This window comes from Colossoma macropomum, unplaced genomic scaffold (genome assembly GCF_904425465.1).
Source record: "Colossoma macropomum unplaced genomic scaffold, Colossoma_macropomum, whole genome shotgun sequence".
NCBI lineage: Eukaryota > Metazoa > Chordata > Actinopteri > Characiformes > Serrasalmidae > Colossoma > Colossoma macropomum.
Window position 1 is genome coordinate 28872492 of NW_023494793.1, and position 26656 is coordinate 28899147.

Genomic DNA, 26656 nt, shown 5'->3' on the forward strand with positions numbered 1-26656 from the left:
CTGGCCTTCTTGTTTTGAATGACAGTCATAATTATGAGGGCGAAAAACGTTAAAAGGATGTAAAGGTAGCCAGTGAATTAGCAAAAAAGCGTATTTTTCATCAGAGGTTTATCTGAACGTATTTGTTTTAGGCTTAAACCTGACGCTGCACATGTAAAAGTTGGTAGACTGGCCTGCCTACCTGACATTTGTTTACTTAGCGCTTGTTCAAGAGTTGGTGTGCAGCAGAGCTGCTGGCTAAGCTAAAGTGACAGCCACCTCACCACCTCGAGAGAAAAAAAACACCTGTCAAAAGTGTCGAAAAAGGAGAATAAAAGTACAAGGTTTCCTCAGAAACTGGCGCTGACTGCGACAGGATATATTTTTATGGTGTGCTTTTGGGACAAAAGTCATGTTTCAGTTGTCTTTTTAACCGTTAAATGGGATATTTCCTCCGTGTTTTCAGTGGATGGAGTCAGATGGTCAAACCCAACAGAGCCTCGACTCGCTCTTCAGGTCGTGTGATGCTGATAATTCGGGACGGATTGAAAAGGGTGAGTTTTTCAGACTCTGTTCAGAGCTACACGTCCGCTCAGAGGACGCCGACGCGATTTTCAGCAAACTGGACACAGACGAGGACGGCGCGATAAACCTGGATGAATTCGTTAAGGGCTTCCAGGCGGCGGCGAGCTTCATGAGGCAAGAAGAACAAATGGGGGAGCGAGGCAAGGGCGCAGAAGCCTTCTCTCTGGCCTGGGAGGACTTCAGATCCAGGCTCGGGGAGCAGGAGAAGTACATTCCCCGGTAAGGAGAAGCAGGAGGAAAGGCACCTGGGTTTGGTAAGAGTTGGTTATAGCAATTAGAAGTGGGTAAGATGGCTTAAACCATACTCAAGTAAAAGTACTGATACTTCAATAAAATATAGGGACTCAGGTGCCACACTTTCAAAAGGGTTTTTCAAGGGTTCTTTAGTAAAGGCGGTGTTTCTATTTAGAACCATTCCGTGTCAGTCTGAAGGGCCATTTCACCATGCAAAGAACTATTTAAGCATGAAATGGTTTTAAAAAGAACTACCTTTACTTAAGAACCATTGAAGAACCATCTTTTTTTAACAGTGTAGGAGTAAAAGTTCCTGCCAAAAACCAACTTGTGTCAACCCCTTAAGTACTCAGTACTGCAGTGGAACTTACTAGAAACTTCCCAGCATCTGTCAGCATAGGAACCGAAGTTTGTCAGGTGCTATTTCTTCTCTTTTGGGGATTTTTTTTTCCGCCTGCTAAAGCTTACAGAGGTTATTTTGACCCAGTAAAACAGAATTAAATTAAATCTCAGATAAGAAATTTGATAATACTCAAACTACAAACGAGAAGTGGGCGATATTGGAAGAATGTATCACGATATTTCGAGAAATTGTCTCGATACATACGATATTTACAATATTTGTGGTATTGTGTTACAATATTAATTTCTTCTGACATAATTTGGAACAGACAGAAAAGAGCATGCAGCGTTTAAAATGTGCTCTCTAAGGACTGACGATACTCAAGATGTACCGAGAAATACACCTTACGCAATCCATCATGATAACAACATATTTTACACCATATTTAGTCATGCAAAAGTAAACAAATTCAGTTATGTAGTTGTGGTTTTTAAAAAGAAAGTTACATTGTATCTGACCCAGCTGTAGCTATGAAACTGTCATAGATATACTGTATGCCTCCCATTTTTACAAGGTACTAAATAGACAATTAAAACACATTGAAATACATTTGTTAGGTATGAAAAAGATGCCTGAGTCAGAAATTTCCCTCAACAGGCAATTTTGACGAGATTTGAGGCGATCTGTACTAATAGAGCTTATTATTTTGCATGGGACTTAAAAAAAAACATTCTGCTTTGAATTAATGTTGGGTTACCACTTACACTCCTAAAGATTTGTCTCTAAAATTTCATTTCCTTAGATCTTTAGCACAGGAAAAAGACTTTTCTGGGCCCTGTACTCCAGCCAGTGTTGGAGAATAACAAAGTACGGGAGAGCAGGGCACAAAACATTTTGATTTTTACTAAATAATTTAAAAAAAATTTGGGATAATCTTGTTTTTATACAAGCAATATATACATCTCTGCTGCAAACAAACATTTGAACTTTGTTTGTAGTACCTACCATTCATGTACAATTTCATAGAAAACGACGAGAAGCGCAGTGTTACACTTTACCCCATGGATAGGGTTAATTGTAACAGACAGAGGGTCAGTTGTAACAGTTGCTAGAAAAGTAATAAATTAGTGCAAACAAAGTTAATTCTATATAATTCTATGTTGTAAGGAGCAAATATATTTTCCAACTGTACTGCATTATATAATATCAATCTATAAGACAAACACACACCATCAGATTATACATGAAAACTGACATGAGACTGTGTTAAACAATGGCAAATTTATATTTTAGCAAATAAAATCAACACACCAGTAAAATATGGAACATTGCTTCTCAATAACTATAGCTTTACCAGGTGTTAATGTCAATTTCATTAATATACTTATTTTAAAAAAAAAGTTAACTTAAAATGGAAATAATGGAACAAGAACAAGTCATTTTGGAGTGATACAAATGCATTTTGTAGCATTTCTGTCGCTCCATCAGTCATGAAATTTGAACACAATATAGAGGCCAACCAGTGTTTTCAAATCATGCACAAAAAATGAAAAATGACACTAGTTTTAGTTCTGACAGTGGATGTTTATTGTTATTTTTATAGTTGTTGAGATAGTGGATGTTACCAGGTCAGTGTACCAAATAAAAGAAGCCAGTATGCGTTAAAGTCATTAGTGATTCTTCTTGAAATGAAACACGCCTTTGTAGGCTTTGTGTAAACTCATCTCAGCCTGTTTGCCAGATGTGAGTCATTAGAATTAGGTATCGAAATGTTTATATAACCCATTGATAAGCATGTTTACTTAAAACATGCAAGTGGATTTAGAATGATATGTGCCAATACCTTCACTTGGGTAGAACGGTCGTTTCTACTTTTTCCACATATGAGTAATCACTAATAAGAATGCCTGTGTGTTAACTCGACAAAACATATATTTTGTGCATATTCAGCTGACTCTAAAAATGCCAAGATGAGTTTAGTTGTGCAAAGGGGAATTCAATTGACTTGTCAACATTTCAAGACAGTTAAATAAATATGATGTACAACCAAACAAAATGCAATTATGTGCAAATCATTTAAATCTCACATTTAATTGCAAAGTTAACATATCAAATTTTGAGAGAAATCTGATGAGAAATGTTATTGTTTTTTATTGGTTTTAAATTTTGCCCATTTTGAACTTGATGCCAGCCATGTGTTTCAAAAACGTTGGGACATTGGCAAAAAAAGGCTGATAAAGTTGCTAAAGTGCTAAAACACATCTGGTGGAACAACACACAACTAACTGGGTCACAATTGGCAGAAAAAAAAGCATCCCTGAGAGGCTGAGTTTTTCGGAGGGAAAAATGGGGAGGGGTAAACTGTCCTGTGAAAGATTGTGCAGGCAACATTCGCAACACTTCAAAAATAACATTCTTCAATGTAAAATAGCAAAGAACTTGGAAATTTTATCTAATCTATGGTAAATAATATCATAACAGACAAAGAACAAGTCTGAAAACCAATACTGGCTGGTCATGATCTTCGGGCCATGAGGCGGCACTGCATTAAAAACAGACACAATTCTGTAGTGGAAATCACCACATGGGCTCAGGAGCACTTCTAAAAAGAACACAGTAACTTTCTGTGATGCAGGTTAAAACTCTACCATGCAAAGAAGAAACCAAATGTGTATATATATATATATATATATAGAGGGACCATCCAGATTGTCATCAGCGCACAGTTGAAAAGCCAGCATCCATAATGGTATGGAGGTGCATTAGAGCACATGGCATGGGTGACATTGTGAAGGCACCATTAATGCTGAATGACATATATCAGTTTTGGTGCAACATATGCTGCCATCCAGACAACGTCTTTTTTGGGGAAGGCCTTGTTTCTTTCAGAAAGAATATGTCAGAACACATTCTGCATGTATTACAACAAAAGAGTCTGGGTGCTAAACTGGCCAGACCCGTCACTCACTGAAAACATTTGACACAATATGAAGTCAAAAATATGACAAAGGAGAACCTGAACTGTTGAGCAGCTGGAATCCTGTATCAAGCAAGAATGGGAAAATATTTCACTTTCAAAACTACAGCAGTCAGTCTCCTCAGTTCCCAAACGCTTACACAGTGTTGTTAAAGAAGAGGCGATGAACACGGTGGCAAACATGCACCTGTCTCAACTTTTTTAAAACATGTTGCTGGCATCAAATTCAAAATGGTCATATGTTTTTCAAGAAACAAATTTTCTCAGTTTCAACATTTGATATGTTGTTTTTGTACTATTTTCAATTAAATTGCACACTGTATTGTTTTTATTTACATTTTTGCACAGCGTCCTGACTTTTTTGGAAAAGGAGTTGTAATTAAAGTTGTTTCGAATGTTTTGATGTGAAATGCTCCACTCAAGACTTAATGAGTCAGAATTATTCACAGGTGTGGTGACAGGAACCAGATGTCCAGAGCACTGAATAGGTAGATAGAAAGATATTACACAAAATTGGTACAAATGCGCTCCTTTATGCCTGAGACATTATTTTGTGATAGTTTTGAGATAGGATTTTGTCCTAAAACATCTTTTTTAAATCAAGGACTTGTACATGCAGTGAGTTGTAGTTAAAAGCATACTTTTTTGGATTTACCACACTTTTACCATCATCATTACTTAGAAAAACTTAAAAGATGTGCATGTTCACTATTCATTTCAGAATTTCGTGTTGTAGACATTGTGATCCTTGGTTCACCACCATTAAAATAGAAATCTGAGTTGCTCAATTTTACTGCAATTCTCCATTTCACATCAAACCACTCTGAATGGCTTGACTTTACATCTGAATGACTGAATTTTGCTGATTTTTAACTCTCTAGAATTACGCTTTTAATTCATGGTGCATGTTTGACAATGTAGTTTGAATCTTATGACAGGACAGATGAGGCTATTGGAGCCAAAGGCTGAGAATAGCTCAGACCACCGTGCTGCCACGCTCCAGCTGAAGGAACATTGATTAGTGCCTCTTCTCATAAAAAAAGACACCATGGTCATGTGGCTAATGATGAACATGGCCTTTCATGAGGAGACCTAGTTCAGTAGTTTTATACCGGTCTTCAGGGTCCCCAGATGGTCCAGATTTTTGCTCCAGCCTAACTTGTAAAGTATAGGGATATAAAATATGGACCATCTGAGAGTCCCTGAGGACCAGTTTGAGGAACACTGGCCAAGTTAACATAGATAAGTTAACCAACCAATTAAAGTACAGAGATTACAACAGTATCATATAGAGAGAAACTGACCAACTAAGCTTAAAACAATGGTTTGGCCAAAAATCACATGTACACAGTTAACACAAATGTAGTTGATTAGCCAATACTTATTTAGCGTCCAAAGTTTACTTCTTTAATTTTGCACTGCAGCTGATGCATTAAGCTAATGTGGCTAACAGGTAATGAAAGCTTATAGTCAACAGTTGCATGCCTAAATCGTCACACGCTTGCCATTGAGTTGTTAAATATTTCGTATCATCTTGTTTGTGTGGTTTCTGATAACGTATGACATACTGTTATGCATAACAGTGGACAAAAGTACATTGCATTGCTCAAAATTAATAATAGTAGCCATTCTGAAGCCTGAATGTCATACAGTGTCAGAAATCTCATAAACATGTCTATTAGAAATCACTTAACAACTTCATGGATTTTGAAAAAAGATTTCATGCAAGTGTGTTCATTTCTTGCTACAATTTATATGAGCTTCCATTACTTGTTAGCTACATTAGCCTCGTAGCTACAGTACAAAAATAAAGAAAAGCAATAAAGAAGCAATTACTGGACACTAAACTTGTCTTGGCTAATCTACTTGATTTGTGAAGTAAAGGGAAAAAGTGTAAATTTGATTTTTGACCTGAAAAATATTTTCAGCTGTAACAACCACCCTTACAATTGTGTTATAATGTTTTTTAGAGCTTGTTCTAAAAATATCTTTGAACCCATGCCTTACATTTTGATTTCCAAAACAATATTTCAGCCCTCCCTTTGGCACCAACATCTGTGGTTAATTCATTCAGCTATTTTTGGATCTATTTATATCTCTATTTTGCTTCACACATGTAGTCACATGCATAATTTTCTGTAAAATGTTCAGTCTGTACCCTTTAGGATTCAGGTGGGCTGCAGGGCTCACATAATATCAGCTGTGCAAATATACTCCTAGGATTCCTTGAGAGATTATGCCCAGTGCCTTTTTCAGTCACATTGTTAGTTGTAGTCTTCTTCTGGAAATTCCCTAATTCTAGAACAAGGTTTAATCTGTGTCCAGGACATTGGCTGCAATGTAATGCAGAATTTTGTGATGGATATTGGAATGGAAAACACCATGAAGACATTATTAGGCACCGGTACAAAGTTCATATTGGTACTTTTGTTATAAAGTAAGACATAATGATGGTTAGTTTTTGGAAAGGAATGCACTGTTATGCACTTATGTTTATCAAATCAAGATCTTTTGAATGAGTTTAATGAACATGCTTCATGTCTAAAGAGATTGTATTTGTTGGGCTGATTTAAAGTCAACCTGAAATTAAAATTGATTCTTGTCCCTGATCGTATTAAGCACAATTCATCATACTATACAATTTAAAAGAAAAAATTCTTGTGACATTTGACTTTTGCCTGCCTTTAAAGCATCTTCTGAGTTCTGGTTGTGTCGTTGTGTACTAGCGTGCAGGGACAAATCACATTAACCAATAATATCTTGTTTTTACCCACCACCTATCATTGAGCAAAGCTCAGCTAACTCAGAGACCCTTCCTGATACAGTGTTAAACTTATGAAATATGTCACAGTATGGAAAGACTTGGAAAGACTTTTTTTTTCATTGATTTTTTTTTTATCAGTGCACATATTCCCATCAAAATTATTAACCTAACTTTGCTTTGACTGCTTCCTTTATGTTTATCTTGGTATTTTTAGCTGTAGATTGTGATGTAATTCTAACGTGTTACCTGTGTTTATTGCTCTAATAACTAAAAACTAATGTACGTATGTGTTTAGTATTGACCAGGTGTCGACTCTGTACCAGAACATCAGTCTGACTGAGGCCAGGATCATTCCTCAGTATGAGAGAGTTGTACTCAACTTCATCAGAGAGATTAAGCTGCAGAACACAGAGATGGAGCACCTGGCACTGGCTGTAAAAAGGTTTGGACACATGCAGTCAGGTCTGCAAATATTTGGATGCAAAGAAATGTAGCTGTCCAACAAAGCACGTTGGAGAAATTAAATAATGAAGATGAGCTCACACTTTACCATTTATAGGGGCTCAACAATCATTTGACAGTTAGCTACTTAGCTGTTACAAGGCCAGATGTGGGTTAATTTCCTCATTATTTCACTTGCAAGTAAGCAGATAAAAAGCTCTAGAGTTGATTTCAAGTGTGGCATTTGCATTTGGAATCTGCTGCTGTTGCTCTCATTGTGAAGTCATCTCAGAGAGCTGTCACTGCCAGTAAAGCAAGCTATACTAGGGCTGAAACATCAAAAGAAATCCATCAGAGAGATTACGAAAACATTATAACTAAATACACTATTTGATAATTGTTAAAAAGAAGAATGCACTGGTAAGCTCAAGAACACCAAAAGGCCTAAAAGACCACAGCAAACAACCATGGTGGATGGTGGAAGACTTCTTTCCCTGATGGTAAAAAACCCCTTCACAGCTGGGCAGAACAAGAATGCCCTCCAGGAGGTAGGTGTATCTCTGTCAAGTCAACAATCAAAAGAAGACTTTACCAGAGTAAATAGAGAGGGTTTACAGCAAGATGTCGACCATTGGTAAGATTCAAAAACAGGAAATCCTGATTAGAGTTTGCCCAAAATACATCTAAAACCATCTTATGGACAGATGAGACAAAAATGAACTTTTACCAGAATGATGGCAAAAAAGGAATATGGAGAAGGGAAGGAACTGCTCATGATTCAAAGCATACCACTTAATCTATCAAGCATGGTCGAGGTAGTGTTATGGAGTGGGCATGTATAGCTGCCAATGGAACTCATTTCTTTGTATTTATTGATGATGTGTCTGCTGACAAAAGCATCAAGATGAATTCTAAAGTGTATAAGGCTAGAATATCTGCTCGGGACTTCGGGACTCATGTGGATGGCACTTCACAGTGCGGGTGGTGAAAGTTCCCAAAGCATGGCGAAAGCAAACCAAGAATTTTTAAGGCAAGAAGTGGAACGTTCTGCAATTGCGAAGCCCGTTCCCTTACCTCAGTCCAGATGAGCGTGCATTTCACCTATTGAAGGCAAAACTGATTGTAAAACACCCCAAGAACAAGCAGGAACTGAAGACAGCTGCAGTAAAGACCTGGCAGAGCGTCACCAGGGAAGAAACCCAGCATCTGGTGATGTCTATGGGTTCCAGACTTCATACAGTCATTGACTACAAAGGATTTGCAATCAAGTTCTAAAAATGGTGGTTGAAATGAATGCTTGTGAGTCTGTCCATTTACTTTTGAGCCCCTAAAAAATGGGGGGAGCGATGTATGGACATGGTTGTAATTTCTACACTGTTCACCCAATTTGGATGCAAATGTACTCAAGCTGAAGCTGAAAGTCAGCATTTCCATATTCATTAGTTAATTCCAGTATGCTGTAGTATACATCTAAAATAACAATAAGTTTGTCAATGTCCAAGTATTTATGGATTCGATTGTTTAAAATATCCTGGCAATTAGCTAATGCATTTTTTTTTTGCTGTGGCTGGCCTTTCTCAGTTATATGGTGGAGTGAAATAGACGAAAGTCAAAGACATATACAGCAGTTCTTACTATACACAGATTCTGTTTGTATCAGTCTGATAATTAGTGTTCTGGCTGTGGTTCTGCTCAGAACACAGGACCTGACTGCTGTATGCTTTACATTAAAATAATAGCTGTCAAGGTCACAATGCTGTATGCTATGCTATGGATAGTGTGCTCTTACTGTGTTTAAGTATGACACATATGGCTGGATCATGCAGAAATGCTGTTGTGTCCTCAGGGCTCAGGACCAGGCTGCCATTCAGCTGAGCGAGATGGAAGAGGAGATGGACCAACGCATACACACGACAGAGAGAAACACACGCATGCAGGTCAGCACAGCACTGCCAGTTAACATAACTGTTTCTATATGGGCTGAGACAAAAGTGTGTGGTGCTGTTTGTAGAACAAGACAACAAGAAACTTCTTTTGAAAGTTTTTTTGATAAACCTTTACCTCCATCTGAAACAGTTGTGATTAGAGAAATACTGAGTGTCATGTGTCATAAATATGGCTGTCACATGATAGAAATAATTATTTTTGATTACTCACATTATTTTAAGTCTTATTTGCTCAAATTTGACTCTAAAATATTTTTTTCATTTAAAAAGCAGTGAATTTTGTTCAATAGTGTTCAAAATAAGCTTCATCAGTTTGTAATTATTACTGTCAGTAATTCCTTAACATTATTTTCATCATGAATCTGAATGTGAAACATACTTTCCATAGAGTGAACTCAGTTTCCAGTTTTCATCACCTACTTCCAGTGAGAGCAACAGTGACTGCATGTTAAAATCAATGAGCCTTATTCACCAATATTTTCCGATATTCACCAATAAGTTTTATCTTTTAGGAAAGGTCCTAAGAAAAAGTCTACACCAGACTCATGATGTGTTCTTAAACCGCAGAAATGTTTGCACCTTTGTGCTCTTGAGTGTGTATAGATTCTATTCTTACCTAAGAACAAATCCCAAATAAGAATCTTTGTAAAAAAATTTGTAATTTGGTTTTAAGAAGATTTTTTTTCTTAAGAATTGTTGGTGAATGATGCCCAATGACTTTATGTATCATAGATACAGTCAGTGGTTCCTCCACAATTGTAGTCCTCTTGTCCTCTTACCACAATATTATGTCTTATTTTGAGGGGAGCTGTAGATTTGCACTTTTGCTTTTTGCTTTTGTTAGTTTGCTGCTTGTTGATTTATCCGTAATTCTTCCATAAGCCACTTCAGTGTGGACTGAGGAAGCCGTCCTCCGGTGCTAATGGTGCTAATATTATCAATATTGTTTTACTTGCTTAAGATTCAACATAACTTCAGTGATGAACAGCTTGCTTATTTCCGGTACTGCCGTCTGTTTTTGCACATGTGCAGACTGAGAAATCAGAGTAAGAGTTTACATGCACTGAGAAATCTGATTACAGAGCTAAAATCTAGCTCTCTTTATCAGATTTCTTAATTGGATTTATAGACCTTACTCCGATCGGATTATTGAGTGCATGTAAACGCACTCAATGATTTGACATAATGATAGAAGAACATATATTGAAAAGGTTTGAGTGCTGACGAGTGCTGACATCACAAGGCGCTTAAAATATGTGGGGTTTGGACTAATTCCCAAAGATAGTGCTTTTGTCAGTTGGTCCTTTAGTGTTTTAGTTTTAGCAAAGACAAAAAGCAAGAGCTGTCTATTGAAACATTATTACATTTCAAAAAATGCTGTTAGTTAGGTATAGATTTCAGTTATTTTGTATGGAATATTATTTTATACACTGACCCAAATTAGAGCTCATAGTTTAACTTCACAGTAGTATTTGCAGTGTTTCTATGGATTCTGTTTTGGTGCACAGCAGATAATAACAGATAAATGGGCACAGGTGAATTTGTGCTGCTGTAATCAGCCTTCTCATGTGAGTGTTCTGGAGTACATCCAGGACTCTGTTTAACCACTGCGTCAAAGTTTAAGGGCTGGGAAACATGTGAAGTCTCGCGTCTGCTCCTGTCCTTAACCCTGTTCTTAATCTTTAACTTCTGGTCCTTGTCTATTGCTCATTTAGTTATATAACTTACAATGAACTGAGCTTATTTACTCATCCAAACAGTATCTGTTTAATTTTCTTCGGTAGTCATAACAAATGCAGTTAGATTTGCTAGTATGTGCAGCTATACAATAGTAGGCTTTTATTTATTTGTCCTTATTCTATTACAAAAAAATTGAGAATGTGTTTAATTACTGAAGAAGTTCTTTTTAAAAATTAATTCCATGTTTTATAGTAAAGCAGTAACAGTGATTCCAGTGAGTACGTCATGGGAACAAGTTAAAGCAAACAACTGATAACATGGTATTTATATCCTGAGCCAGGTTCAAGCAGTGCGTGTGGTTTTCTTTGAATTTCCTAGTAAATGTAACACAATTTCTGTCCCATTCCTTATGTTTTAGCAGTTGTTTTTATATGCTTGCTATACCCTCCACACCTTCCTTAATTAAGTATTTTAGGGCTGACGCTATTAATTATATTTTTCATGGAAGAATCTCCTGATTATTTTTGTGATTGATCAGGTAATAAGGTAATCTGTTTGTTGTTTTAAAGAAAGGGTAGTACTGTATGTCAAAAATGCATTTAAATAGGTGTATCCATCAGTTTGTGTCATAAGTCAATGCCGATTTATTGAGATGGTACATTTTAATTAGTATTTAAGTTAAATCTGTGCCAGCTTCTGTCTTTTGGCTTTGATGGTCTTCTTATTGTATATGATGACATACTACTTCTGTTCTTCCCAGGAGTCTAAGAAGGCAGAGGCAGCACTGAGCAATATGAAACATCACTATGAAACTCAGCTGGCGGAGTTGCAGCAAAAGATTCGCATCTTGCAGATGGTGAGGCCCACCTTAGTGTTTATTTCATGACCATAAACGAATCCCTTAAACTGCATTCTTATTATCCACTGACTGAAGACCGGAGTAAGTACACCAGTGTCAAACAGGAGAATGCAGCAATGAAGTGAAGACTTATTATTCCTTAAATACCATAAACTATTATATTATAGATGTATTATATTAGTTATAGGGTTATATTATATAATATTACAGTTGCAAATGATACATTTATGCAAATTTGAGAAGTTAAGAGTGAGGAATTGAAGTGAGGGCCCTCACACACGTCGCATATAGTTTAAGTGTGTTAAGCTCAATTCATTTCTAAATATCCATTATTATAATTATCAGTTAAGTCCAGTGCGTCCTATGCATTTATCTTAAGGTAAGGTAAATGCTTAAGGCATACATTTAAAGCTAGAAATTATGTGTCTGTCTAAAACTGAAGTGCTGTTATTCTAATGTAGGGTCTCAAACTAAATTTACTTGCTTAACGTCCTAAAAATCCCAGGCTTATTACATACTAAGGCCTAGTATTCAGTAACAGGAAATTCAGTACAACCTGGCTGGGCTATTCTTAGCTTATAGAAGTGTATGATAAAACTTTGAGCCCGCTGGTGGGCCCTGGCCATTTAACAGGTTAAACATTTCCCTAAACAGATGTTATGCAACTCCCTTCATGTAAAGCGAGAGGCCAAAATTAATTTAGATGTTTTATGCAAGTGACCACAGGTCTTTATCTTTATCCAGCAAGCCTACAGTGGCACTTGGTTGAATTATAAAAATGTATTAAAGGGGATTTCCACCAGTTTTTTAAATTTTCGGCATAATTCAATGGTTGCGAAGTAAACAAAGTCTTTCAGAGTGGTTTGAATGGTGAAATTGTTCAGGGTACAGAAACCTAGCAAGATTTCTGTATAGTGGTGGTGATAGGAACCAGGGGTCATGCTGTCTAACACACAAATATAGCCAGTTTATTTACTATACAAAACCACCAGTGAACCTACATGTGTCTTCTGAGTTTTAATATAGAAAGTTGCTTAAGGTAAATTTGTGTTAAATCTGAAAAAGCAAGTTTTCTTTGGGGACTAATTTGTCTTATAACTCTGTTCATGTACCTCTTTGCCATAAATGTACTTTGAACAAATGTGTTTTAGGCCAAAACCTTCTCAAGGTTTGTATCTATCTTAATGTCTCAGGCATCTGGCAGCGTATTCATAACTATTTCATGTAATATAGAGGCATTAAACTCTAAAACTTAACCACTGTGAACAATTTTGACTCGCTAAATGTCTCTCGAACAGAGCATTTCACAATGAAACCACTCTGAATGAATCTTAATTATTTTAATCATTGAGAAAATTGAAAAAATCTGTGGGCTGCTACTCTCAAACATCCTTTTTTCTTATAATTTAAGTTTTATAAATTCAGTCAATTTTGATTGAGATAAATGATGATAGTGATTTTGCCACCATATTTTTCAAATTGTAATCGCAGCAGTCAAGTCAAATCTCCCATCCAGTCTCCTTCATTGACTTACTGACATTCTTCTTAATAGTCCCCCGTTTCCTGTACTATTCGACTGCACTAATAACATGATGATCACCGACTATATAGCAACAGGAGGCATCTAGCTAACATTATATTTCTTCCACAGAGTGAAGACCAGAACAAGTACACCAGTCTCAAAGAGGAGAATGAAATGCTGAAGCGAAAGAATAATGAGCTCACACTGGTATGACAACAGCTTTATTTCATTAAATAGAATGTTGACAGTTTGAAGCAGTAAGTTAGGCTCTAATAAATCTATCTAAAAAGTGGCTGCTGTTTTTTCCTTGTCTCAGCAAAACCAAAAGCTGAAGCAGGAGCTGCTGGAGTCTCACACCAACATAGCATTTCTGCAGAGTGAGCTAGACTCTATTAAGAGTGATCTCACTGACCAGAGCATCAATTTTGAACGGTGAGAGGTCTTTTTTTTGGTTGAGGAGGGTGGGCTGCATTTGAGTGTTTGGAAGTGCGTGTAGAAGCCTTATCTGAAATTTCAACCAGCCTGTTGGGATCGGCCATAAAATATGTAATTGGGACAGTAGTACAGCAGTCTGTCAGAACAAAGTGACAGATGTCTAGTTTCTGTGTATGAGTCACAAACACAGACAGTGATCCTCCTGCCTGCACGCTGTCTCTGTCTGGCCACTCCTATAGCTGTTTGCTGTGCTGGTATCACGAGAGCAGGATATCCTGGAGTGACACCACACGCCTAAGGAATTTTGTGACCTTGTTGCTAAGCACCCAAGTCAGAGACAAAATTCTGAAAGCCTTTTCATTGGTCTGTGGCCCTGTCTTTTTCTGTGTGTGATAAAAAAGCCACCCCTCATTTCTTTCATTTCCAGACAAAATTACCTTTAAGTACACGTTATTTATTTTAGAGGAGTTATTTCTAAGACGATTAGATAAGAGATAATGGAAGTGTGAATGTAAAAAGACAAAACGTATAAAAAATTGTGAGTTTCCATCAGATAAACAACACTTAAAGCTTTCATCTTAAGTAGAGAGGAGAAAATCAAGCTCCACTTACTTCAGATCTGAAAAAATCACAGGTGTTTCTGTCCATCCTTCCACTGTGAGAAGACAACTCAGCACTGTGTGTCTGAAAGGATGTGTAGCTGTCTGAGAAAAAGAAATAGACAAAAAGGAAGAAAATTTAAACTAGAACACCAAGACTGGACATTGGAATAAGGGTTTTTTATGGACAGATGGGTCTATTTTTTTGTTTGGGATTACTTTGAGTGAGAAAATCAGAAAATACAACTTCTGAGACTCAACTCTCTGTAGAGTTCTAAAAAAAGCTGGAACAAGTCTCCTGTAAATAATGGAAACTGGACAAACTAAACATTGAAAAAAATGTATGTTATATTTAGCTGTTGAGGCTTCTGTGTCATTTTCTGTTAAATATGTTTTGTCCTTTTTTCTTGAAGCTGAAAAATAATAACTTGTACTTAATTAGATGTATGAAAAGTGACCTCTGAATTTTGCACAGTACTTTAGTTCCAAATAATAATAGCAGTGCTAAACATAAGTAACTATTAAGTAATAATACAGAAATAAAAAAAAATATATGTTTGTTATGTTATGCAGAGACGAAGCCCTCATGAGGTGTTTTGCAGAGGAGAGGGACAACCTGGAGAGACAGATTGAAATGTTACAGTAAGTTGTGCCAGGAGACACCTGACAGTTCAGCCTCTGAGAAAAACACACAGAAATAACTGGATCAAGTTTTATTTGATTGTTGTCACGATGATGGTTCTGTAATTAGATCACAGTTGAACTGAATATATACACTGCCAGATGTTTATAGGTGTTGAAACATTGCTTTATAGAAGTGACTTTATTCAGTTGTTGCTTCTGGTAAAGTTTCTGTGCTTTTTTTTTACTCATTTTGTTTTCTTAGGTCAGCAAACAGGAAGCTTCATGACAGCAATGATGGTTTACGCACAGCTCTAGAGAACAGCCAGACCAAAAACAAGGGGCAGGTAAGCACTTATATTGAAACACTAGAGTATTTGGTTCTGGGCTTTACAATGTGTCCACAAAGTTACTGTAAGTACAAAGCAGTGGGGTAATATATGTTTAAGAAATGGTAAAGGATTAAACTGCAAGAATGAGCTCTCGTAGTGACACATGGGAGGTGAAGATTAGTTGAAGACAGGTTCTGGTTGCAGGTGTGTATTTGCCCAAACAATATCGTAACCATGCAGTGGCCTAAGATAGTGGAACTAATCTCATTTCAGCGATTATCTCCTGGAAGTACTTTGGCTAGGAGAAAGAGCTTGTGTGCTCCATATTTTGAAAAGTAAGTGAAGAGTTTGGGGATTTTATACTGCCTTTGACAGAGTAACAGCTACCTTTAATGTAACGCGTCAGAATGACGCAGATGCTCGCAGATAAAAGGTGAATGAGAGGCTTTACTAGTGCAAACAGAATCCACAATTGTAGTCAGGTCACAGGCAATGTTCAAATCCAGAAAAGACAATAAACACAAAAGCACAAACATAACCAGGCAAAAAGTCCAAAAGGGATCAGGCAAAAGGCAGGTCAAAAAACAAGGCAAAACAGGTCAGAACAGGAATAAACAGTCAGAAATAACGTTCAGTAGCTCTGTGAAAAGAAGCAATACCTCACAATGAGACTATCTACAAGCCCAGGCTTTAAACTAAACTAATCAAAGAAGAACAGGTGTGTCTGATCAATACTCTGGGGAACTGGAGCACTGATTGGAGCGTGAGAGTGAGGCTGGAGTCACGTTATCTCCCAGGGCATTCTGGGAGATTGAGTCCAAAGAGAGTTCAGAGCCGAAGGGAGTCGTGACATATAAACTGTGAGCTTTTTTTTAAACAATGAACAACACTTCAAATGTTACACCAGGTAATAAATACAAGTCAGAGACCACCCTTGCATTTATTTAATTTCTGACCAAATGGCCATTAAGTACAAGTTATTAATTTATCAGCGTCAGAAAAAATCAGAAAACATGTATCTAAGTGAAAATTACACTGAAGCCTTTAATATAAAATGTTTCAGTAATTGTGTGCCCACACTTTTTGAGGGATTTTGGAAGACTTGCTTATAGTTTTCCAAAGAAATAGACAGATATTTTTCCACTCAATTTCATTTTATTCAATTTCCATTCTGTTCCTTTTTCCATTATATTCCATTCGATTCTTCTTATAATCTTCAAAGTTCAGTCTTAGAACTTGGTTACATTTTCTGCTTCCCACAGTCAATACAATTTTAGACTCAGCAGTTCATAAAACTTTTTAATCCACATCTCATTTTTAAATCTATTTTCTTCCCTCAGTAAGGGCTCACTGGCAGCTACACATCCTTTCAGATTCATAGTGTTGTCATAGTGTAGTGGAAGGATGGACAGAAACATCTGTGGATTTTTTCAGATCTGAAGCAGGAGTGGAGCCTAATTGCTGGTCTGATGGTGGCAGTTTTAGTGGTCTACCAGGTCTGGAAGCTAAATAAACAAAGGGAATCTCTGACGTTTGCACAGTTCTTCACTGTAAATATGTACATAATCTAAAAAAAATCCATTGGGATTCTCTGCATTGCTTGCTACTTTTTAATAACCTAAAGCATTTTTTACGTACACAGTGTATAATGAGCATGTCACATTTACTCTGGTGCTGTTGCCGTTTCTTTGGCTGCCATTATATCATTACAAGTATAATGCATAAATGTCTGTCAGTAGCTAGTATTATCATTGATAATAGTGACAATAGTGATTGACACAGCATATAACTATTCTTGCTTGCTTGTTTCTGTGGTCCTGCAGGTGCTGTAATGTGTGTGGGGATGACGACTACGATCAGCTGCAGCTAATGGAGTGTCTGCGCATGCAAAGCAGTGACTCTTTGGCCCTGGCGCTGTGTGACCCCATGCGCATACTCAGCTGTGAGGTGGACAGTCTGCCTGAGAGCTGTGTGGACAGCGGCATGTCCACTCTTCGCTCCAACAACGGCTACGACTCGGAGCACGAGAGCACATACAAAAGCCCTGCTCGCCCAGTGGATGCAGCCACCGCCTTGTCCGGAGACACGTCAGACACAGAGGTGAGAGAACTGGGCTACGTGTGTAGTGACATTACACGGAACATTGTGAACACAGAGATAGAGCTGACAGTGGCTGTTAAAGTGCTGTATAAATGAATTCAGTTCAGTTTGGTTCAGTTAAATTACATTCAGTTCAGTTACATTCTTAATAGTACAGTTACTTTATTCTGTGTAATTCAGTCCAGTTCAATTCAGTTTACTTCAGTTCAGTGTTGTTGTCAGTGAGCACAACAGCACCACATATAAGTATAATGAACTATTATATAAATAATAATAAATGTGTTTCCTTTGCGCAATTGTAAACAGATAAGCTGTTAATAAACATTGTATTTCATGAGTGGAGCTGTTTTTTGCTGCTTTTAAAGGTAAGTAAAAAGTAAAAGTAAAAGCAAGTAAAAAGAGGCAAAAACGTTCATCAGTTGCTCAGAAAGAATATGAACAGTACTTTTCAGGTGCTGATTATCAAAGAGCTAAAAGCTTAAACCTCTGTGCATATTGCAACACTGCAGGTTAGCCTAGTCTGTCTGGGTCACTGCTCTGTCCTGCTTCGTGTTCCCAGGTGCAAGAAGTACGGGAAGAGACGGTGTGTGGATCAGACAGTGAGTCAGTTCAGAGTTGGACTCTAGTAAAGCCAGACATCCCTGTGTCAGGAAAGAAATGCCTTTCAGCCATCTTCACTGAGGTAACAACAAACAGCTGAAATTAAAGATGAAAATTTTGACCCTTCAATCTGAAGGCCTTCTATAACCCTACATAAGTCTACAGCCTACAAAGTTATTGCTCAGCCTGGCTCAGTCTGTGTATAGGAACTTAACATCATGGACAGATTGCTTTAGTTCTGTATGACTAGAATTAAGATATACGGAATAAGATACACAATAAGATATAACAATAAGATACTTTGCATTCGTATTTTGTGTATTTTTGATGGATTGCACTGATGTATTATGTATTAGTGAGGTATGATGCCACCTGTGCCACAAGTCAGTATGTGGAATTTCTGTCCTGCTAGATCTTCCCCTGTTAACTGTAAGTGCTGATGGAAGTGTCTAGGAGCAACCACAGCAAAGCCACGAAGTGGTAGAACACACAAACCCATAGAGCCGGGCATGCGAGTGCTGAAGTGCACAGTGCCCCATCCTCTGTTGAATCACTCACTAAAGAGTTCCAAATTGCCTTTGGAACAACCATCAGCTAAAGAACTGCACGTTAGGAGCTTCACAAAATTGGTTTCCATGGCTGAACAGCCAGACACAATCCTAAGATCAGTATGCACAATGCCAGATGGGGGAGGGGGTGGTTAGGGGTAGGCGAATGCCAGGAGAACTTGACCTGCCTGTTTTTCAGGGGTTGGTCTAGGCCCCTTAGTTCCAGTGAAGGGAAATCTTAATGCTTCAGCAGACCAAGACATTTTGGACACCTGTATGCTTCCAACTTTGTGTAAACAGTTTGGGGAAGAACCTTTTCTGTTCCAGCATGACTGAGCCCCAGTGCACAAAGCAAGGTCCATAAAGGCATGGCTGGGTGAGTTTGGTGTAGAAGAACTTGACTGGCCCACACAGAGCCCTGACCTCAACCCCATCAGACACCTTTGAGATGAACTAGAACGGAGACTGTGATCCAGGCCCTCTCGTCCAACATCAGTGTTTGACCTCACAAATGTTTTTTTAGATGAATGGGCAAAAATTCCCGCAGACAAACTCCAAAATCTTGTAGAAAGCTTCCCAGAGGAGTGAAAGTTGTTATAGCTGAAAAGGGGGATCAGCTCCATAGTATTGCCTATGGATTTAGAATGTCATAAAAGCTCTTGTAGGTGTAATGTATAGATGTCCCAAAACTTTTGTCCATATAATGTATGTTGTGGTTTTATTTGATCTTGTTCTGTTAATTTTATGTCTTTTCATTTGCATTGTTTTTCCTTATTGATACCTTTTGCAATCCTTTCATTCTTGTTCTTATTCCTCTTCTTATTATTGTGCTCAGTCATGAGCTGTTCTCTGTTGTTGCCTTATAAAGTGGCTTTGGGCTTTGAAAAGTTACCATGTACATAAGATTTATTGTTGTTGTTGTTGTTGTTAATACTACTACTACTAGTAATAATAATAATTATTATTATTATTATTATAATAAAACATAGCTTGTTTCTGTAGAGAGAAAAAGATGAGTTAGTGGAGAAGCCACAGGCGTCTGATAAGACGTACAAGATCGTGTTAGCAGGTGATGCTGCCGTGGGCAAGTCCAGCTTCCTTCTGCGACTGTGCAAGAACGAGTTCAAGGGCACCACCAGCGCCACTCTCGGTAAGAGTGACCAAACAAGTTTTTCAAAACTACACTCAACTACACTTCATGTCACAGTATCATTGTACATGTAAGAAGACTATGAGATAATGTTAGCTGTGTTTGTTTTGCTTTATTTAGGAGTTGATTTTCAAATGAAGACTCTTGTCGTGGATGGAGTGCCAACAGTATTACAGCTTTGGGATACGGCAGGCCAGGAGAGGTGAGACCCAGAAGTGAGGCCTTAATATTACACCTTAGCCCTAAATCCCCTAAATCCTACATAATAAACCATAATTCTTTATCTTAGCTTAAACCAATAAGTCAGTAATAAGCCTAATGTTAAAACAGTATTTAAACCCATAACAATGAACATGTGTCCTAAAGACAGTATCCTAAAGGCTTAACAATAAATCCTAATAGTAGTTCCAACAGACTAAATCCAACCTTCAGTCTGAAACCTTACACCAGAACATATGCTGTAAACACTTCCCCTAAATCCAAACACAAACTTTTAGCCTCTTTTGAATTACTTTTAACATCAACTAAGGGAACTATGTGCAAACTAAAGACTGCTTTCATTGTTTGTTTACACAGGGATTTTTACTGGGTGTCTTCTGGTTGCTTTGTTGGTTTAATGGGTGTTGTAGGAATGTGAATTCGAATGGTTCCTTTTCTGCAGGTTCAGAAGCATTGCTAAATCCTACTTCAGACGAGCTGATGGGGTACTCCTGCTTTACGATGTCACCTGTGAGAAGAGCTTTCTGAATGTGCGCGAATGGGTCGACATCATAGAGGTGTTTCCCTTATTTTCTGCTTAATGTTAAATAATTCAGGATTGGACACCTGAGCGTGCAGTGGCAGTCCTGGAATTTTAATTTAATTCAAAACTCCTCATTTTAATCTCATCTGCATGATACACATAACTCTGATATAAATGTTGACTTAAGTCCTCCTTGCCTCCAGGATGTTTCCCAGGATGATGTCCCCATTATGCTGGTGGGGAATAAGACAGATCTGCGGCAGCAGGCTCTTCAGGATGGCATTACCTGCATCCCAACCAGCTACGGAGAGAAGTTAGCCATGGTGAGGGCATTCATATCATTGAACACATGCACGTCTCTCCCTCTGACTCTGTGGACAGTGATCAAGCCGCTGTGAATGTAATTAATTATCCGTTGAAAGTCTAGTGTCACTACTCTCTTTTTGCTCTGTTATTTAAATGTAATTATGTGATTGCATAATTGACAGTAGGTAGTTATATAGTGAATTATAGTTACAGATATACAGATATAGTTACATTTTGTATTAACAGGTTCAAATCAGACTTTTCATCAAATTCAGATTATAATAAAACATCTCTTCTTCTACTTATGAATGCAAATCAGACTCCACATGTTCACTTTTCTTCCATTAAAAAATAGTTCACTTCTAAGTGTGACTTTTAAGCATTAATAATCCCATCATAATTGGATTTCTGCAGTTATCCGATTATTCAAATGGTCATGTAAGCACCATATTCCAATCTAGAAATCCGATTAAGAAATCCGATAAAGAGAGCTGGATTTTAGCTCGGTAATCAGATTTCTCAGTGCATGTAAACTCTTACTCTGATTTCTTTCGGATTTCTCAGTCTCCACATGTGCAAAACAGACTGCTGTACCAGAAATAAGCAAGCAGCGTCGCTGTGAGACACAGCAAAACACTTTTGGAGCAACTAGATTTGACGAAATAAAGGATTTAAGTTTTCTGCTTCTAGATAATGTCTGTTCATATTTTCACGTCAAGCAGTGCAGTGTTTTTTTAAAAAAAAGCTGTGGCATGAAGTTTGAGTTTTACATTACATTTTCGTCACGTCTTCTTCTGTGAGTTTATTGGCTGGCTGAAAGGCAGAAATCTGATTACTGTCTGACTCATGTAGACCCGGAGTTTCCCCATTATCTGATTACTCAAGTGCATATAAACGCATCGACTGGATTACTGACAAAATCTGATTTTCTGCAGGTATTGTGTTATTAAGTGCATGTAAACGCACTCAGTCTTGTGCCAATATGTAACAGACGGAGGGGAATCTGATGTAGCATTTTGGAAATTAACCCCAGAACCAAGACCGCACAATATATACAAAATTGCAGTGTTTGAGAAAGTTGTAGGATATCATAATGATACAAGAAGTGATAAATTGTAAATAAATTAAATCCAGCAGGTACAGACCTTTTTACCGTGTACACAGAAATCTAACCTTAATTACAAAAGCACTGTTAACTATTGTGCAAAGTGAAGAATAAAAATAATGACATGCTAATACCTACTTACATCACAACTGGAAGCACATTTTTGTGCATTGTAAGCTCCTTATGATGATGCTGTTGTGACAGTAGCCGTTACTGCATTACACATTTATACACAACACTGATAGTGAGAATAATCTTCATCATGTTAAAACATTTTTATAAGTTAGTTAGTTAGGGATAGAGTAGTGGTGATATGTATGTACTTTGCACTTTGTATTTGGTTTTATAGCCGAGTGGTTAAGTCACTGTATAAGGTAGGGCTGCAACTAAGAATGGTTTCCTTAATCAGTCAATTAATCAGTTTCAAGATCAACAGTGCCACAGTATGCCTTGTACACTGCCCTCAAAAATGCTGTTTTACTCAGTGTGAAAGGTGCAGAAAGAATAAAAGAACAATCAATACATAAACAAATCTTACATGGTAGTCTGTGTGCTATAATGGAGTTTGTATAGGGGCTTCACATTGCTATTCAAATGATTTCTCCTCAAAGATAGATTAATGTGTGTGGTGGGTAACATCATGTAATCAAACCTGAGCACACAGAAGAAGCCTAGTTATCAGCCATGCAGTGTCCTAAACCATGTTCACCACATGTGAAACAGCAGTAACTTGCATGTGAAAGTAGTGTTTTTAAAACATCTGTGCCTGTAAAAAAACAGAAAATCCTGTAATCCTGTAATCTCCAGTCTATTTTCCAAAATCATGCCATTTTAACTGTTGACTACAGTTCTACTAGAGTTTTCTGCCACAAATTTGTTTCTTTAAATCCTCACGACAAGATTCATTGCTAACAATTTTTTATTATCCATAACATCAATTAGTTGTTGCAGCCATAGCACACGCAACATTGGGCTTTGACTCCCCTCTAAGCACAGCACACCGCTGCTCTAATATCTAGTCTGATATTCAGTCTGATTATGTTACTTTTGCATTGCACAGAATCTAATTTATTCCCTTCTGTCATCATAGCCTTAATGTCATCTTGGACACTCATCTCACAAAACGATAAAATACGATGAATCATGCAGCCCTAGACTGAACTAAATTGTTTCTGATCTGAATTTGAGGCATGTTTCTGTATCAACCCCATGTGCTTTGTTCTCACCAGACCTACAGTTCGCTCTTCTGTGAGACAAGCGCAAAGGATGGCTCAAACATCGTTGAGGCTGTCCTCCATTTAGCGAGGTGAGTCACTCACACCACATGAAATGAGGAAAGTAGACTGGAAAGGGAAAAACTCCTTCAGTCAGATTAAAGCAAAACTCTCCCACAACCAAACCCCAGCCCCCCTCCCCAAAAAATATTACATCAAAACTCAGCATCTCCAAAAAAAAGTTTACTTTTAAACAAACTAAGTATGGATCTCTGAACTTCAAAGCCACATCAAAGCACTCTGTTCCACTTACTTAGCACTTGGGGGCAGCAGATCTGCTCAAATTGCATCTGACTGCAGAGCCCATGAGGAGTAAAGGGTGACTCATAGTGCAATCTCTGTGAGTGTAATGCATTAAGCATATATTGCTAAATGAAAAATGGAAATATGAAATTAATTTGACAGTGAAATCACAAAGCACATTATTTTTCGATCAATCAGAGAGCTTGAATGCCAGACTCTATGGACCATTCTACCAAATTAGTTCAAACTGCAGCCTCACAGGAAAAAAAAACAATTAAGTATTTAGACCTTAGATATTTACAAGGATTATGTTGTGATCTATTCAAACCCAAGACATTAATTGTGATAGTAATAAGCTAAATATGTACAAAAATCATGATTCATATTTACATTATTTCTTTCAGTGTTTTAAAGATTTCTTTTAAAGTGAAGTGAAATATCTAAAAAAAAATGCTGTCCCACATTTTCTTGTCACTACCGAAACACAGTTTTAGTCTGTAGGCGGAGCTTTATTTTAGCCACACCCCTTCATTTTAAAGCAGGAAGTTAGACTGCGTCCCTCTCCCTCATGACCACATGATGAGCAGTTAAATCCCATTGTTTTGAAGTGTGTCCCAAAGTCTGACAATCAGTGTGTAATGTTAAGAATTGTTACTACCGAAACACATATTTTCAGCAATTAAGTAAACTTTGTTGTGTACAACTGTTCAAAGCTGTATTTGCTCGACATGAACTATTTAGCGTTTTTGAGTTCTGCTAAAAATTAGCTAAAATTGTCACTACCAGAGCAGTCACTCCTGAAATGTTTGGCAAAGTTTCTATAGTGTTATGTCGTGTTATGTTTTGATAGTGACAATTTTAGCTAATTTTGAGAAAAACTCAGTCACGGAACAGTCACTACCGAAACGTTTGGCTAAGTTTCTATAGTGTTATGTAGTGTTAGTGTTACGTTTGAGTAGTGACAAAATTGTTTAGTCATTTGTTTTAATAAACATAATTCAAGTAAAGGGTCATTCAAAGCAAAGGGATTTTAGTCTAAATGAGTTCAAAATCTGAGATGTGTTTTGAACCAATTCTGTAGAATAATCCATATACAATACAGTTGAGTCATGCTCAGCTCATGTTTATAGCAGCTGTTCTATTTTGTAAAGCTTCTCCCTCTTCTTTACAGAGAGGTGAACAAGCATGCACACGAACACAAGGAACCAGCATCAGTGGCCAAACTCTCTGGAAGTCACACCAAAAAGATTTCCAGCCTAAACTGCTGTATGGTGTAATGTTTGTGCTCTTCATCCAAAAAGACAGAATGTAACCAGCGAGGCTCCTGCTGGTCTTGCTGAGCTTATGGCAAAAGCAAAATCAAATATGTGGTTGCTGAATTGGCTGTTTGCATTCGTTTTCTTCTGTTCCCTGTGTTTTCACTAGAGCCTGACTGGTATATAAATATAGATTTTAACAAGCTAAAGGTTCTGATAACTGACGATTATCAGTTTTAGAGTTAAACACTGCTTTACTGATATGATTATCAGTAGTCAACTGTGAATTGTCTATTGTCACATTTCCTAAACCTAAACAGTAGAAAGTAATATTAAGTAATATGAATAATGTAGCGGTTACCAGTCAATCTGCTGTCAGTCGACCTTAACAGCCAAACAATATATCTGTTGGGTCTTGGTTCAGTTTTGTGTCCTAGCCCAATATTACAGTGCTGGAGTCTTGGGCTGTGTTGAGGCCTTAACACGTTTCTATGCATGTTTGAATCGTCTACCTCCGCACAGCTTTGTGATGCTCTGACTCAACATATTAACCTGAACTGGCTCCCTGTTTGACACAGTGCACCCTGCCAAGCGTGTTCAGTCTGTTCCCTCTCACTGTAAGCAGTGCGCTGTATGGAGAGTAGGAGAGTGTTCTGCCTCAGTGGAATAACAGTGGAGTCTTCGCTGATGGTTCAGTCAGACAGGTATACTAAGTAAAGACGCTTTATGCTTTAATTTTTTATTAGGTTTTTTGTCGAGTGACGAGGGCCCTCCAGCAGAGTCGCTGGGGGTAATTATAATGCATTATTACAGTCTAACTGAGCTACACTGTATTTAAGTATGATAATTAACTGTGACAGCATTATATAAGATGCTTGCTTGGAATGTATGTTCAGCATTTTTATTCTTTATCCTTATATCCCAACTGAAATTGTTCTGTATTGTACATACAGTCAGAGATCATCCTTTGTTTATTGATTTATTTGATTTCCAGTCATAATGGCCATTAAGTGCAAGTTAATAATTTCACAGAGGCCTCAACAACTAAATACAATAACCAAAACTTTGTGTGTCCATCTTTCCATTCTTTTCAAGAGACTTGCTAACAGTTTTTCAAAGAAAACTGCAGGGATATTTTTCCACACCTTTAAAGTTCAGTCTTAGAAGTTGGTTGCATTTTCTGCTTCTCACAATCCGAATGATCCCAACAACAAATTTAGATTCATCAGTCTATAAAACCTCACTCCACAGTTGAAGGACAGACAGAATCGCCTGTGGATGTTTTCAGATCTGAAGCAAGAGTGTAATTCTCTGTTAAATATATCGTTGCTGTCCAAAGAAAAAGAAGTATCTCCAAAATGGTAACTTTAAAGGACAGGGCAAAAACATTCTTTACTTTTATTGTAAGTCAATGTAAAGATATTTTATTCCAGGTAATTTTAGAGGTTTGCTATTGGTCCATTCATCATGAAATTTTCACACAGTGTAAAGCTATTGTGCTCAATTGATGCAGAAAACTAAAAATAAAAAAAATGGAGATACATGTTTTTCTATGGACAGTGACGATATGTTTTCTCCTTTTTTGTGACACTGAAAAATGAACTTTTTTGACCTGAAATTTAATAAATGAAAGGGTGGTCTCTGACTTTTGCACAGCACAGTTGTTTGTGTTTATTTGCATATGACACCCTTGTTTATTCATTCAAATGTACTGTGCTGCATTAATTAGTTAGCTTTGTGTTATGCAAAACATTTAGAAGTGGCTTCCCAGAATCAGATTATGTGAAGTCTGAAAGACTTTTTAATGGTGTTCCACATCACTGGAACTGCAGTTTAGTCAAGGATCTTAATTTATGTCTGACAAACTGGCTTATGATGCTCGATTTTAAAAATGTAATAATTTAAAAAATGTATTATAAGCAATGCAAAATAAAGTGCTTTCATTACTTGTTTCTCATTCTGATGTACAATGTAGCTGTAAGCATCAGATTTTGGCTAATTCATGTGTTTGTGCT

General features: G+C 37.4%; 1 protein-coding gene across 1 annotated transcript; it reads left to right on the top strand.

The window, feature by feature from the left end:
- Positions 1 to 205: 205 nt before the first annotated feature.
- On the top strand, positions 206 to 26026 carry rasef (RAS and EF-hand domain containing). The gene is made up of 17 exons (XM_036579088.1): positions 206 to 783; positions 7178 to 7324; positions 9170 to 9260; positions 11710 to 11805; positions 13460 to 13537; positions 13647 to 13762; positions 14938 to 15006; positions 15251 to 15332; positions 15591 to 15652; positions 17141 to 17417; positions 17977 to 18099; positions 19568 to 19715; positions 19836 to 19917; positions 20377 to 20491; positions 20661 to 20780; positions 23098 to 23174; positions 24557 to 26026. The coding sequence occupies exons 1-17, from the start codon at positions 449 to 451 to the stop codon at positions 24660 to 24662; spliced, it is 2124 nt and encodes a 707-aa protein (XP_036434981.1). The 5' UTR covers positions 206 to 448; the 3' UTR covers positions 24663 to 26026.
- The last annotated feature ends 630 nt before the right edge of the window (positions 26027 to 26656 follow it).